At 50.8% G+C, this 16,247-nt stretch overlaps 1 protein-coding gene across 3 annotated transcripts in view; it reads right to left on the reverse strand.

The window, feature by feature from the left end:
* Window positions 1-201: 201 nt before the first annotated feature.
* PARP16 (poly(ADP-ribose) polymerase family member 16) overlaps window positions 202-16,247 on the reverse strand; it is a 21,290-nt gene continuing 5,244 nt past the window's right edge. The window contains exons 2-6 of one of the 3 annotated variants that reach the window (XM_040969116.1): window positions 11,095-11,232; window positions 9,103-9,309; window positions 5,690-5,861; window positions 2,856-2,997; window positions 202-1,565 (exon numbers count right to left, since the gene is read on the reverse strand). In XM_040969116.1, coding sequence (XP_040825050.1) covers window positions 1,430-1,565; window positions 2,856-2,997; window positions 5,690-5,861; window positions 9,103-9,309; window positions 11,095-11,232 — 795 coding nt within the window. In that variant the 3' untranslated portion in view covers window positions 202-1,429. Of the gene's footprint in view, window positions 1,569-2,855; window positions 2,998-5,689; window positions 5,862-9,102; window positions 9,310-11,094; window positions 11,233-16,247 lie in introns of all 3 variants that reach the window. The other 2 variants (XM_040969115.1, XM_040969117.1) reach the window with 2 other exon arrangements.

The raw sequence follows: 16,247 nt of genomic DNA on the forward strand, positions 1-16,247 counted from the left end.
ATGAGCCTATGTACCCACATGGGAGACCTGGAAGAAGCTCTTGGTTCCTGGCTCCAGATCTGCCCAACGTTAGCTATTACAGCCATTTAGGGAATGAAATAGTGAGTGGAAGATCTCTCTCTGTCTCTTCCTCTCTGTAATTCTGACTTGCAAGTAAAATAAATACATCTAAAAAAAAAACAGGAAAATGTGGTCATTAGGAAAATACTTTTATTATGTTTTAAATGCTCCAATATTCAATGTAAAATTCATTACAGTGGCTTTTGCACAACCTTACAAATTATAGAAAATTATTTCCCCCTTCATTACGGAAACTTCACCCAAAATCAAACAGGGCTCCACAGCAGCCAAAACTTCCCGGGAAGAAGGCAAAGAACTCAGTGAACAGGGCTGTGGCTCTCTGGGCAAGCAGGAGCTTCTCCTAACGCCCAAAGACCCAGGCCACAGAGTCCCTTGATCCGTGAGGACCTGTGGCACACCAAGCCAGGCCTCGTCTCAAAGTCCAGCAGCCTCTGAGGGCCTGCAACGTGGACACTAGGGCCACAGGCCACAGTCAAGGCAGCTTTGTGAGGACAAGAACAGGAGGCAAGCCTGTCACTCAAATCATCTCTCCAAGACACAGCCAGAAAGCAAACCATGGATGCTGGCCAGATGGAGCTCTCAGTTAAGCAATTTCCCCTTTTGCTTGGTTCACAAAGTTGTCATGTAGTGGTTGAAAAAAAAAAAAAAACCAAAATCAGCAAACATTGGATTCCATCTCAGCTGTAATTTGGTTGATTAATTTTTAGAAGACGATGGCGCCTCGAGTGGTTTGTGGCTGGGTCCCCTTCCTTGTGCCGTCCTCAGCTTGCATGAGAGGGAGCAGGCAACAGCTGCAGCAGGGGGCCATTTGTTGACTTGAGAAAAACCGTGAAAATGCTTTGCACTCACACACAAAAGGCTGATGGAATTCAAAACTAAGCCTGCTGTCTTTTATGAGAAACATGACTGTGGAGTCAAAACAAGGCAACTGCCCAGTGATTGATAGTCCCCACTACGCACTTTATACCTTCCAGAAAGCATTAGAGAAGGCCAGCCTCCTCCAGGAGCGATTGTAAACACGCCACTGACAGCCTGGACACACTGTTTTCCAAACGCAGCAGGACTTCTTCCTTCGGCCCTGGCTGAAAAGCAACTCCCTCAGACCATTTCAGAAGAAGCCAATGACAGGGCTCCCCCATGAAAACTCAGAGTGAGGGGCTGGCAGTTCCCAGCTGAGCATGGCTGGAGGCATGGTCAAAGCAAATGTCACTCAAAGATGGTCCTGTGTCCCGCCTTCCTAGAGGGGCTAGCCCCCCCAGGCTCTAACCTGGCTGGACGAGGGGAGGGGCAATCATTCTCAGTAAGGCACACGGTGGAGGTGGTCCCCGCAACGCCAGGCCCCAAGAGCTTATCTCTTGGAGCGATACCAGAAGTGCTGGAATGCCGAGGAGTTGATGATGCTCACTATGAGTAGCAGCAGCAGGTAAAGGGTTATCATCACCGTGAACCAATGGCTGGAAACCCAGGAGAGCTGGCTTGAAGCCCTGCTGATGGAGGGGGGAAAAAAGAGTGGTATTGGGCCAAAAAGAGAAAAAAACATCTTCTCTTGAAAGTGTAGGCAACAAGCTTTGGCTCAGGGAAGATGAAAGGATGAATTCCATCCTCTACATGAGCCATGACATGAAGCTTTGTGCTCCTTGGCCTGAGAAATCCAGGGCCGCTTGTCCTGGCACTGACGTGCCTTTCAACAGAACATTTTCTAGTTGCACAAAGACAGCTATGCAATGAGCTCAGCCCCTCTCTTTCCACTTCCCTCCCCCTGATACTTTCTGTATCCAGTCTTGTGTTATGCAAGACTTTACTGTCTGGAGGGCTGACCTAGCTCAGGGTCTTTGCCCAAATAGTGGCAGGTGACAGGTCCCCAAGGGGGAAAAAAAGTCTTTTTGCTTTCAGACACACAGACAGACAAAATTCCAAGCTGGCCCAGTAAGGAGCTGACCTCAACCATTCAAGTGTGCATCACACACAGACACCAGGGAAGAAGCAGGCAAGGAATGGAATTCCCAAGTTAGAAAATGCCAAATGACTTTAACCTAAGGGATAACACCACCATCCCCCCGCCCACACACACACCCATACTCATACTTGGCCAAGAATCCTTTATACATTTTCAAATTTGCGCAGTGAGGGGCTGATGTTTTGCTGGTCCATGAAACTCAGAAACAGAGAAGTGAGGATTATTAAATAACACCCTTCTGCTATCGCACCGGGCCACCTGCTGCCCATCCCCACTAGCATCCCTGACGTGGACTCCCACAGTACAGCAAGACCTCAAGGTGACCCTCCATTGTGAGAACCCCACTGTTCTTCGCTACCATGCTACCATGCTGCTGAGCTGGGACCAGCTCCAACTGTGGTTCCTGAGAGCTGCAGACCCTTACCTGCTGCTGGTGCAACACCCTGACCTTAGAGGTGATCTGAAGCAGCTTGGGACCAGAGAGGGGCAGATGCTGACTCAACAGCCCCTGCGGCCAGGGGTCCACCACTCCCTGCCTCTCAACCTGAACGTATCAATGGTTTTAGGACCATGGTCATGAGTCTTTTGGCTGAGTGGCACTTCTGTTAGGGGTGGTCTCCTATGCTACTGATGTTTACCAATCTCTCTTCTTCCCTAGAATATTCAGTCCTTAGCGGGTCAGGATCACATCTTCCCTGCCTCATACTCCCCAACAGTGTCTGGACAGCACTGTATACACTTTGCATAGTGCAGGCCTGAGGCTGATGGGAAAGCACGCTGACCATGCTGCATATATACGGTCTCCAGTCCTTCTTACCTCTTGGCCTGCTTCTGTGAGTACACCAGCAGGTACTTCACTCGCAGAAGCTGGTTATTGGTGACCACGAAGTACTTGGGTGGGATATCTCCCCCTTCACTGTGTTTGATCCTTGCCCTTCGGCGGTCTATCTCCTTGGTATCTGAATGAGGAGAGGGGAGGACACAATCACCAAAGAGGACCAGGATGACAAAGAAGGCAGCAAGCCTCCAGCCTCAAGGGTGAACAGGCCCTGCAGGCTGAAGAACAGGCTGTGCAGGCAATTTAAAATCAAATTCATGGAAAATGAACCTCAAACTTTATTTTGCTTTAAAAGCACAAAGATAGATGGAGAGAGATGTACTATGTACTGGTTCACTTCCCAAATGCTTCCTAATTTTAGCCAGGGTTGGGCCAGATGAAGCCAAGAGCCAGAAACTTAATCCGGGTCTCTCAGTGGTTGGCAGGGACTGAAGTACTTGAAGCCTCACCTGCTGCCTCCCCTGGTGTGCATCAGCAGGATGTTCAACTGCAAGCAGAGCTGGGACTTGAACCTGGGTCTCTACTCTGGGATGTAAGCATCCCAAGCAGGGCCTTACCCTGCCACACCAAATACCTGCTCCCATGGTTGGTTTAGAATACGTACTTTGCATGAACTTTCAGAAGATTCCTCAGATGTGACACAGCACTACTGCCAGGAGACCACAGCAGAAAGAAAAAAGGGAGGAAGAAAAAAATATCAGGAAAACAAAAGGGGCACAAAGAAAGGGGCACAGATGAGTGGAGGGAAAGCAGAGGGAAGAAGTCAATGAATTGCTCTGTGGCTAGAACCTAGGAACAGGCCTCACCTGGAAAAGACCCCTTCAGGTGGAGGTGCAAACCAACCACTCAGGATATGAGTTCCTGAGGACACTCACTTTCCACCCTTCCTACCAAGATTGCTTTAAAAATTAGAAAACCAGGGCTAATGTTGTAGTGTAGCAAGTTAAGCCTCTAACTGTGACACAAACATCCCAAAAGTGTACCTGTTTGAGTCCCAGTTGTTTCTCATCCTATCAATTCCCTTGCTCATGTGTCTGGGAAAGCACTGGAAAATGGCACAAATCGTTGGGCCACTGTACCCACATGGGAGACCTAGGAGAAGCTGCTGGCTCCTGGCTTTGGTTCAGTTTAGCTCTGGCCGTTGCAGTCATTTGGAAAGTGAACCAGTGGATGGAAGACCTTTCTCTATCTCTCCTTCTCTCTGTCTCTGTATTTTTGCCTCTCAAATAAAAATAAATAAATCTTAAAAACAAAACAAGGAACCCATAAAACCACAAAGGCTGAGGCTGCCTGCTTATGGCAGCAGGGGCAGCAAGACCTCCCTGGGCTGGCTCATCTCACAGTTTGCAAACCTCCTAAGGATACAGGCATCTGGCCCGGGAAGACGGTGCCAGACCTAGGCACTCGGGATGCCAAATTACTTTATAATAGAGGCTGTGCCAGGCAGCTTTCTACCTCCTCATCTCAGACTGACCAAGAGGCCTCCTCTGGAGACAGGATGTCGGATCTACAACTGTAGCAGCACAACAGGGAGCATGTGTCAGGGACACACAAGTGAGGTAGAGACAACATGGCCAGCTTTATCACCACTCCCTAGAGAGCCCAGCCTTGACTTCTCTGGCCTCAGCTTCTCCCCACGCCTCTGCCCCAGGGGCTCCAGCATGTGCCTGAGCAGCTCACAGCATCTCCACCAGTGTGTGTAGTGTTAGGCTGGCATCTACTGACTGACAAGTACATTCCAGACGCTTTCTCTGCTGAGACATCTGCTCCATTACTGGTTCTCTGGCTGCACACAGAGTCGCCTCTCCAGGGGCCTAAGACGAAATTCCACGCCCAAAGAAGCCCATGCTCTGGTCTCACCATCCCTGCCCATCATTTATTTATTTAAAGATTCATTTATATGAGTCCAGCATGATGGCTCAATTGGCTAATTCTCCCCTTGCAAACACCAGAATCCCATATAGGTGCTGGTTCCTGTCCTGGGTGCTCCACTTCCCATCCAGCTCCATGCTCATGGTCTAGGAAAGCATAAGAAGACAGCCCAAGTACTTGAGACCCTGCATCTACCTGGCGACCCAGAAGAAGCTCATGGCTTTGTATTGGTTCAGTTCTGGTTATTGTGAGCATTTAGGGAGAGAACCCAAATGGAAGATCTTTGTCTCTGTCTCTCCGCTCTGTACATCTGCCTTTCAAATCAAAATAAATAAATCTTTAATAAATAATTTAGAGGGAATTCAGAATTACAGAGGGAGAGGGAGAAACAGCGAAAGAAAAATCTTCTATCCACTGATTCACTCCTCACATGGCCAGAGTATCTGGGGTTGGGCCAAGCAGAAGTCAGAAACCAAAGTCTCCTATATGGGTGCACGGGTCCAAGCATTTGGACCATGTTCTGCTATATTCCCCAGGCAATTAGCATGAAGCTGGACTGAAAGTGGACTAGACAGGATATTAACTGGCACCCATATGGGATGCCAGTGTCCTAGGCAGTGGTTTTACCCACTAGGCCACAATGTCACTCTCCTGTTCATTACTGAACTCTTGCCTCCTCCCTACAGCTCTCCCTGACCACCCTGACCACACAAGATGGGTCCTTGCTCTGAATGATCCCCACAAACCTCACCAGCCTCTCCCCAGGCCCTCCCTACCCATCCAGTTGTTCTGTGGTCTTTCCTGTGGTGTGTTCAACCCCTGTGAAGACTCCCCTCCTGGAAGGCAGGCTCCTGTCCTCTTGTCCTGCACTGCTCTGACCTCACCCACCCTTGGGTACCAACAGGTGCTCCACCCAATGGCTGGGCTGTGCGCTCACTCACCCTTCTTCTTGGTTTGGCACTTAACATCCGGATGGTCAATGACCTCGCACACGGCCACACAGCTAAGGATGGGGCCGAGAAGGCTGCGCTGCCAGCCATGGCCATGGGGGCTGTAGATGAGGGCCAGGCTCAGGTCACTGGTGAGATAAGTCCCCTCTCCAAACAAGGATGTCTGAAATGGCAGAGGCCGACAGAGAAGAGACACAGCCAGGTGAATGGCGAGTACCAACACTACGAGAAGATTCCCACCAAGTTGTAAATAGAACAGTTCGACTCCTTTTTGTTCCCAACAAGATGTGGGTGCCAACAACCTGGGGCATCCTCATGGCACTCTTACTGAGTACATTCCCATCTGACAGTGGTTGGACTGACTATGCATTTGGCCACCTGGTCTGGCAAATTAGCAGTTCCCTGTGGTCAAGGCTGAATGGGAAAAACATAGGCATCATCATCCAAACAGGCCTCAGCTTCAATCCCACAGCTGGCAATTACATAAACCCTTGCTGGCTCAGGCTCTGCATCCACAAGAGAGGGGTAACAGTCTTTCCTTCCTAAGTCGTGGCCAAAGGTGACATGAGACATGGGCATAGGATATCCAGCAAGACTCTAGGCATGGTGCGCACGTGAGAGACAGGGTCTCTGTGTGAAATGATGCTGCAATTCTTGGGATGTGAATGGCACTGAGCACAGGGACAGGAACAGCTTTGCGTGCAGCGAGGGAGTTAACCCTTGTGAGAGAGAGGGACTCTGAGTCCTTCCTTGGAAAAGGCGTGAGTCAGAAGCAGACGCTGTAACTAAACAAGGGAGCGCTCTGCAAAAGGCAGGCTCTGTTTCACTCTTTGTGCTGGTGTTGACCAACAAAATGCTAAACCAGTATCCACCAAGTACTTGGTACCAACTTGATATTGCAACAAGTTGGCACAGGCCAACTTGGTACCCACCATGAAAAAGCATGTTATGGGCCAACACTGCAATGCAGCAAATTAAGCTCCACCTGCAATACCAGCATTTCACACTGGAGTGCCAGCTCCAGGCCCTGATTTTCAACATTCAGCTTCTGATCCAGCTTCCTGCTAACGTACCTGGGGAGGCTGCAGCAAATGGCCCAAGTACTTGGGCTCTTGCCCCCTATGCAGAAGACTTAGATGAGTCCCTGATCCTTTGCTTTAGCTTGGCACAGCTCTAGCAGTTGCAGCTATTTGGGGAGTGAAGCAGCAGATGGAATCTCTCCTGCTGCCTCCACCACCACCCCTATCTGCCTTGCAAGTAAATAAAGAAATTTTTTTCAAAGATTTTTATTGGAAAGTCAGATATTCTGAGAGGAGGAGAGACAGAGAGAAAAATCCTCCATCTGTTGATTCACTCCCCAAGTGGCTGTAATGGCCAAAGCTGCGTCAATCTGAAGCCAGGAGCCCAGAGCCTACCCCAAATCTCCCACATGGGTACAGAGTCCCAAGGCCTTGGGCTGTCCTCAACCACTCTCCCAGGCCACAAGCAGGGAGCTGGATGGGAAGCAGGGCCGCCAGGATTAAAATTAGCGCCCATATGGGATCCTGGGCGTGCAAGGTAAGGACTTCAGCCACTAGGCCAGGCCTAAGAAATCTTAATAGAAACAGAGAAGCGTGCAAGGTGAAGGAATTACAAGTGGAAACTACAGCAGGTGCAGCAACCACAGGCTTTGCTCATGGTAGACAACAACAATCACAGCAATGGCCAACGTTATCATATCAGTCACGTGGCACCTGGCCAAGCTGACACAGTGTCCTTCTCAACATAACATTTAGGCAGCTGCTGACAATGCCTGGGCTTTCCATTCAGTCTGAAATCAACCTTTAGCTCTAAGCAACAGTTCCAGTGTCTTGAAGTGATAAGTAAACTGGAAGAGCTCACCAAAGTACACCCTGTGTTGGGGTACTGACAACAGTCTCACTCATTGGCACCAGTTTCCACAATTCCATCACTTAACCTCTGGGAAGCTCCCTGCCAGGGGAGGTAGCACCCCCACCCCTCACCAGTTGACACAGACCTCTCCCAGGACACAGGGCTCCCTCTCTCCTGACCCCACATCCAAGCTCTGTGCCTGGGTCTGCCAGGTGTTCATCCCTCCCCAGACCCAGGCAATCTTGTGCAAGGTTATTGGTGGGACACATGGGCTGTCCACACCACGAGAACAAGATCACACCTTCAGAGATGCAGGTGGGATCCCTCTAATAAGCCTCCTCACCCGGCCCAGGGACCTGAAGGGGATGGGTGGCTCTTAGCAGATGCCAGGCTTCCTGAGGTGCCACAGTACAGACCAGGTACCCAACCCCATGAACTGCCTACAGCTGCCCCAGGCAACTTCAGGAGACATGGAGGTCCCTAGGTGTCAGCAGGCTGGCCATGGTAACAGCAAACTCCGATGAGATGTGGGGAAATGTCTCTCCCTGTGACCCCAGGATGGCACTAGCTACAACTGAGCCTAGGGCTCCGCTGGTCTCCTCCACAATATAAGCGAAGGCAGGCAGCCCTTCCACAGCTCCTGGATACCCTGGTCCACCCCTACCCCCAACAGCTGCCATGCCTCCGGTGGGCTCGGGTACACGAAGAAGCCTGTGCATACATGCTCCATTTCAAGCCTCCCACCACCACAGGGCAAGTCATGGCATCTTATTTTACAGATGAGGAAACTGAGGCTCACAGAGCTTAAGTCAACACGCCCGAGCCACAGAGTCATCTACATCTCTGCCACTCCACAGCCTGTCATCTTCCTTCCACATCTGACCCAGGGGTAAAGCAGTGTCAGCAGCAAGCAGGCGCTGGACAACCTGGATTCCTAAAACTGGGAGGAAAGCAGCTCAAGGGGGCCTAGGCTGTGGGGGAGGACCTCGCCCTGGGACCCCGATGTTGGACCCTGGAGCACTCCAATAGTGGAAGCTGCTCTGATGGCACCATGCATGTGAGCCTCCAGGAGTGGACTAGCGTGGGCCTGTGCATTCCTGACAAGCTCCCCAGGGACACGGGTGCCTCTGACAGGGAACTCCATTAGCAGCTTGGGCAAGTCATACACTGGGACTCCCTCCCCCACCGAAGGCAAAGTCACATCTGGGCCCCACTGCCAGGGAGACTCAGGCGGTCAGCCCGGCTGTCCTCTCACCCCCATCCTGGGTAGGATTTTTTTTTACTTCCCCATGGGATTCCACATGGACAGCCAAGGCTGGGACTGCTACTGAAATGGATGCTTCAAGGTCATGATGACCTTGGAATGACACAGGTTCTGGTTCAGGTCCAGGGTAAGCTAGGACACTGTGTTCTCAAGGCTCTAACTAATACCAGCCTGCTGGCCACACTGCAATGGCGAGGCCACTGTCAGCCTACCCACCCGCACCCTTCCCCGGCCTCTATCACCACCTCCATCACCATCCCCACCCTACCTTGTTCAGGTGGCAGTGCAGCCCATTGTGGATGATGGAATGGAAGTTTTCAAGGCGGCTGCCATGGAAGGCGTAGAACAGGTCTCGTTCTCCTTTGGTCTCATAAAATTTGGCATTGGCTGGGTCGAAGTACTCAATTTCAAACAGGAAGTCCGGGGCAGGGACAGGTGTGTGAGGGGCCCCAGTCAGCTTCTGGATCTTTTCAAACTTAAAAACGTAAAAGGAATCATTGTTTGACCTGAGCAGCTGGAAAATGTGTCACAAAAATGACCTCCCAGGCCCAGCATGATAGCCTAGCAGCTAAGGTCCTCGCTTGGCACATGTCAGGATCCCATATGGGAGCCACGTAAGTTCTAAACCCGGCAGCCCCGCTTCCCATCCAGCTCCCTGCTTGTGACCTGGGAAAGCAGTCAAAGACAGCCCAGGGCCTTGGGACCCTGCACCCACATGGGAAACCCGGAAGAGGCTATGGGTTCCTGGCTACTTTTCTGAGCAGCAACAGCCATTGCGGACACCTGGGGAGTGAATCAATGGACAGAAGATCTTCCTTCCTCTCCGTCTCTCCTCCTTTCTGTATATCTGACTTTGCAATAAAAATAAATAGATCTTTTTTTAAAAAGTTACATCCCAAAGCCCTGGACTAGTTCTCATGAGAACAGGTAACCATGGCAACATTAATGTATACGCAAGCTCACCGTTCATATTCCCAATACTTTCATCTATTTTCTGTATCCTACCTTTACAATGATCTCATGGGACAGGAAGGTGTGACAAAGTACAAAAATGGCCATAAATGCTGGCCTGAACTCCTGTCCATCAGGGCACATGTCACCAAGATTCCATCAACAGATGGCTGGTTTCTCCACTGCCTGAATCTGGGCTTGGCCAACATGACCTGACATCCACAACATGGCAGAGACCCAAAAATAAAAGATCCAGGGCTAGTGTTGTGGAAGAGTGGGTTAAGCCACCACTTGCGCCACAGGCATTTATTTGGGTGCCAGTTTAAGTCTTGTCTGCTCCACTTCTGATCCAGCTCCTTGCTTATGCACCTGAGAAAGCAGTGGGAAATGACCTAATTACTTGGGTCCCTGCCGCCCACATGAAAGATCCAGATGAAGTTCCAGGCTCCTGGCTTTGGCCTGGACCAGCCCTGACTATTGTGACCACATGAAGAGCAAACCAGTGGATCTGAGATCTCTATTTCTGTCACTGTGTTTTTCAAATGAACTTTAAAATCTTTTTAAAGGGCCTGGTGCGGTAGCCTAGTGGCTAAAGCCCTTGCTTTATAAGCACCAGGATCCCATATGAGCACCGGTTCTAATCCCAGCTGCTCCACTTCCCATTCAGCTCCCTGTTTGTGGCCTGGGAAAGCAGCAGAGGATGGCCCAAAGCCTTGGGACCCTGCACCCGCATGGGAGACCCAGAAGCAGCTCCTGGCTCCTGGCTCCTGGCTTCAGATCAGCTCAGCTCCAACCATTGCAGTCACTTGGGGAGTGAACCAGCAGGTAGAAGATCTTTCTCTCTGCCTCTCCTACTCTCTATCAATCTTTCCAATAAAAATAAATAAATCTTAAAAAAAAATTTAAGCAGCCATGGGGCTGGCACCTTGGCTCAACAGGCTAATCTTCCACTCTCAAATACCAGCATCCCATTTGGGCACCAGTTCGTGTCCTGGCTGCTCCACTTCCCATCCAGCTCCCTGCTTGTAACCTGGGACAGAAGCAGAGAATGGCTCTGGTTCTTGGGACCCTGAACATATGTGGGAGACTGAGAAGAAGTTCTTAGATCCTGGCTTTGGATCAGCTCAGCTCCAGCAGTTGTGGCCATTTGGGGAGTGAACCAGTGGACAGAAGCTCTCTCTCTCTCCTTCTCCCTCATGCATGCAATAACCTTCTTAAGAGGCATAACCCAGTTCTCAGAGTAAGGCCCAGAACTCAGCATTTTCAGCACTTGGGGCACATCTGGCACGGTCCCAGAACCCAGTCTCACCTCTGCCTTGCCGGCACTGTGGATCGTTAGGACCTTGGAGGACAAGATCCAGCTCACCAGGTCCCAGGCCCGCCTGTCATGGTCTCCCGAGGACTGCAGTAGTTCTTTCAGGTTGGGTAACCTGCTGGCATCTGCAAGCTGAAGCCAGGGGACAACCTCCATCAGTGAACATCCAAGTGATCATGGTGACCTGGTGCCCTCTGGTGGTGTGGTGATGAAGGCAACTTGCACTTTTCCCCAACAAATATTTTCCCAAAACATTCTGTTCATCACACCCACTCCGACTAACCCTTAATGCTAAAAACCAGAACTCTGAAAGGTTTATCTTGTAACTCATGTGGTACAGAACCTGGCTTGTGCCAACGTGAGGCTTGTTTAGTCTTCACTCAGCTACTTTCTGTAATGACCATGCATTTTCCACCCTCCTTGAGAAAAGTATTACCCATGATGACATGGTGGATGCACCTGTGGTTAAGGGCGAACTAAGCCCTTGTCTTCTGGCATGAGAAGCTGTTCATTTGCTGTTAACCATGCCCCTGGAGACGAGTAAGCCGGCTACACAGTGCATGGGAAATGTGCAACCTACCATCTAGCCTGGGAGGCATTGCACCTGCAGGGTGGTGGGGAGCTCAGGTTTACCCTGGCACCTGTGTGGTGATTACTTGGAACAGCCCAGCTCCTGGGGCAAATGGGGCTCTGGCACAGAGGCAGAGCAGCACCTCTCCTGCTGGAGGTATGTCCTCATCTCTAACTGAGCTGTCAGTTTTGAAGGCAAGGATTAGCAAGGACAGTCACAGAGACACCCATAATGGCCCTACCTCAGGCTGGAGTTTGCCCTGAGCCTTGTAACAGAGACAGATGCCCCTTGGGCCCGAGAGAGGCCTCTGCACAAGCTGGCTTCATCATGTTACCACAGCAGGTGAGAATCACTCTAAAATTGAAAAGAGGGGCCAGCAGTGTCACCTACTGAGTTAAGCCACCACTTGCTTGTGACACAAGTATCCTAGGAGTCCTGGCTACTCTGCTTCTGATCCAGCTCCCTGCCAAGGCATCTGGGAAGACAGTGGGTGATGGCCCAAGGATCCCTGACACCCATGTGGGACATGCGGATGGAGTTCCGGGCTACTGGCTTGAACCTGGATCAGATGTGGCTGTTTCTGCCATTTAGGGAGTGAGCCAGCAGATCTCCCTCTCTCTGTCACTCTGCCTTTCAAATAAATGAATATTCAAAAAATGAAATCAAGAAAGATCATCAGAATCCTGAGACTTATTTGGCACTAGGATATTTTCGAGGATTTATTTATTTGAAAGTTAGCATTACAGAAACGGAGAGAAAGATCTTTCATCTGTTGGTTCACTTCCAAAATGGTTGCAACAGCCATAGCTGGCCTTGTCTAAAGCCAAGAGTTTCTCCTGGGTCTCCCACATGGGTACAGGGCCCAAGCACATGGGCCATCCTTGCTGCTTTCCCAGGCACATTAGCAGGGAGCTCAATGGGGACTGGAACAGCCAGGACACAATGTGGTGCTCACACGGAATGATGACTTTACAAGCACTGGCTTAATCCACTATGCCACAATGCCAGCCCTGGCACTAGGATTTCTGATGAGGGACAGGAGAACTTAACTGATAATGATAATACATCTGCTGTTCAGGAGCGAACCCTGACAAGAGGAGACTGAGCCTCTCTAGCACAGCCCTGATGGCAGCTCTGGCCCCCTCCCCAGCAGATGGGTGCTGCCATGGATGTGACCTGTTGCACACCTTCACTCACTTGCTCCCCTGGATGCCCCAGGCCTCTTCCCTACCAACCCAGGATGCCCCAGCCCATGAGACCAGCCTCTCCTCTAAACCCCTGATGCCCACACCCCCAGGACTCAGTCCCCAGGACAGCCCGGCTCCTGGAGAACAAGACCTGGCTCGTGCTTCCCTAAGCCTCCTCTTTCCTGGATGTAGAAGGAGGAGCAGGCACTCTGCAGGCAGGCCTCTGTGTGTATCCTGCTCCTCCTCAGGTCAGACAGGGGCCTGAGTGACACCTGTCACTCTGACACAGGGATCCAGCACCTCCACGGGGAGTGTCAGGAAGACTAAGAAAGAGAATAGAATCCAGGGATGGCCTAGGCACGTCCATCATTTCTCAGACACCAGCACTCAATCCCTCCCTCTGTTCAGTCTGGCTCTAGCTCGTTGGCATTTGTTGAATACTGAGAGTTCTTTTCCAGTCTGCTGACTTTGGATTTTCTTAGCTCTGTGGTCAAAAATCAGAAACATTTCAGACTCACTTTAGTTCTGTGTTTCCAAAGACTCAATCAACAGACGCCTCTCTCTCCATGCTGGGTCTGAGGATCCAGTTAGGACACAAGTGAGTATCAAAGCTGCCCAGGGACCTGGGTTACTCAGGGATTGTTTACTGAGCCTCCATTCTGGGTCAGGCCCTGTGCTGGGTGGTTTAGAGACTGTGAAAAAGGTCCCCCAGGGGCCTGCGCTATGGGATAGTAGGTGCCACATGCCTGCAACATGGCATCCCATATGGGGACCAGTTCGAGTCTTGGCTGTTCCACTTGATAATGAACTTGTGAAAGCAGCAGGAAACAGTTCAAGTGCTTGTGCCCCTGCCACCCACATCCACATGGAAGACCACTAAGAAGTTCTTGGCTTCAACCTGGCTCAACCCTGGATGTTACAGCCATGTAGGAAATGAACAAGTGGATGGTTCTCTCTCTCTCTCTATGTAATTCTGCCTTGCAAATAAATAAAATCAATGTTTTGAAACATACATAAGTATGTGTGTACATATACATATATTTAGAAGGGCACCGATCAGGTGAAGAAGCAGAAAGATGTATAATTACAACTGAAAAGTATTCATTATCATGACAAAGAGACAAAATGATTTGTGTTGGGCCTCCGGATGGGCTTCACTGCGGAGCTGTTGGGGACCCAGTTTGTGTTACAGATACCTGGCAGTGGGGCCTGTGGCTAGGGAAGAGGGTGGTGTTGAGGTTAATCCTACAGACTTTCCTCCCAGGCAGCAGGATTCCCAGGGGCCCCTGCTGGCTGAGGGATGGGAGGGGCCTTCAAGGCTGTCTGACCTAAAGTCTGATGCCTGCAACACGTAATTGGGACAGCATTAGCAGCCACATCACAGAGTTCCTAACAAGGGTCCCCCAAGTCCAAGATGTAAAGTGCTCAAAGCAACAAGAAGGCATTGAGCACCTTCAACATAGGGTGACTGCCGATAAGACACCTGTATGGCTGGTGCCTGGGAGGAGGGGAGGCGTACCAGAAAAGTGAGGGACATGAGGTCAGCCTGCGCCGGGTCTAGTACTCCACACAGGAATCCTGGGTTCTGTTCAGTAGGGGACCCTCAAACAGCCACCCCTCTCCTCAGCATCCCTGGACACCTTTCAGTCTTGTTGCCCTTTCCTTTCCATTTCTGGTCTATGCTTGCTACCCTTGCTCTCTCTCTCTTACACCCTCATCTTTGAGCTGTGGCCCTTTGCAGTAGGCTAGACCCGGATGCAGAGACTCCCACTATTGCACGGTTGGCTGGGGAGGACCCTTGCAAGGACCTGACCTGGGCAGTGGGAGAGGCCCCACCCAGCTCTGAGCTGGCCCCTGGCCTCACCTGAGCTCCGCTATGGCGCCAGTCTCCTCAACTGCCTCACTGACTGTCCTTGCCCATCACCTGACCTGCCCGTGTCCTGTGTCACCTTCCATATTACTCTGCAAAGTCCACCTGCTCCAGCAAGTCCCCAGAACTTGTCCCCATATGCGCTTCAGCTGGTTCTTTTGCGAACCAAGCACACAAGGAAGGCTGCCAGATAAAGTATAGGCTGTCCCATTCCACTTACATTTCAAACACACAAAAGGGTTTTTTTTTTTTTTAAGTAGAACCCATGAAATGTTTGGGGCATTACACTAAAAAAAAAAAAAAAAAAAGTTATTTGCATTGCAGCTCATCAGAAATTCAAATAATTCAAATATAGGTGCTTCATCTCTGCTAAATGCAGTGACTCTGCCCTCAACAAGGTCCTGGGGTCTGGCCTCTGCCCATCAGGCCTCCTGTCACCCACTGTCACCCACTCCCTCCCCAGCCCCAGTGCTAGCTCCTGCTTGAGTTTCTACAGGTACCTAGAGGGACAATCCCCTCAGTCTTGGAGGCCAGCCTGAAGTCACCTCCACTGTGAAAGCCCTCCCTGCTCACCATGACCTCTGTGTTCAACAGCTGTGTTCTATGCTCATGACTACAGCATAGCTTCCTGTTGACACCTGACACTCCCTCTGGTGCCACCTCTGACCTGGTCAGGACAAACATACCCAACTGATCCTAGAGCCCCAGCAGCCAGCCAGGAGCCTGGCATGAAGTTCAGAACTTCTAGAGGCTGCCTGTGGACAAGGGATTGGCATAGCAGCTATCGCCACTTGGGATGCTTGCACCCATGATGGAGTGCCTTACTCCAGTCCTGGCTCTTACACTTACAATCCTGGCTCTTGCACTTACAATCAGCACTTCTGCTAACATACACTCTAGGAGACAGCAGGTGGTGGCTCAAGTAACTGGGTCCCTGCCACCCACGTCAGAGACTTATTGAGTTCTAGATTCCTAGTTTCTGCCTGGTCCAATCCCAACGACTGCAGGCAGCTGGAGCAGCCCATATGGGATGTGGGATGTGGCACCGCAGGTAGTGGTTTTACTTGCTGTGCCACAGCATCAACCTCTATTTTTTTTCCTTTTTTAAAGATTTATTTATTTTTATTGGAAAGGCAGATCTAGAGAGAAGGAGAAACAGAAAGGTCTTCCATCTGCTGGTTCACTCCCCAAGTGGCTGCAACAGCCAGAGCTGAGATGATCCGAACACAGCAGCCAGGAGCTTCTTCCAGGTTTCCCAGGCTGATGCAGGGTCCCAAAGCTTTGGGTCGTCCTCCACTGTTTCCCAGGCCACAAACAGGGAGCTGGATGAGAAGTGGGGCAGCCAGGACACAAACCAGTGACCATATGGGATCCCAGCACTTGCAAGGGGAGAATTAGCTAATGCAGCTGTTGTGTTAGGTCCCTGATTGTTAATTTTTATGAAGAAATCGGGAGCTAACCTTTAGCCTAGAGGAAAAGATGTCTTCATTCCACTTCCAAGCACCTGGTAACACCGAGC

This window comes from Ochotona curzoniae, unplaced genomic scaffold (genome assembly GCF_017591425.1).
Source record: "Ochotona curzoniae isolate NIBS_2020 unplaced genomic scaffold, NIBS_Ocur_1.0 scaffold_4701, whole genome shotgun sequence".
Classification (NCBI taxonomy): domain Eukaryota; kingdom Metazoa; phylum Chordata; class Mammalia; order Lagomorpha; family Ochotonidae; genus Ochotona; species Ochotona curzoniae.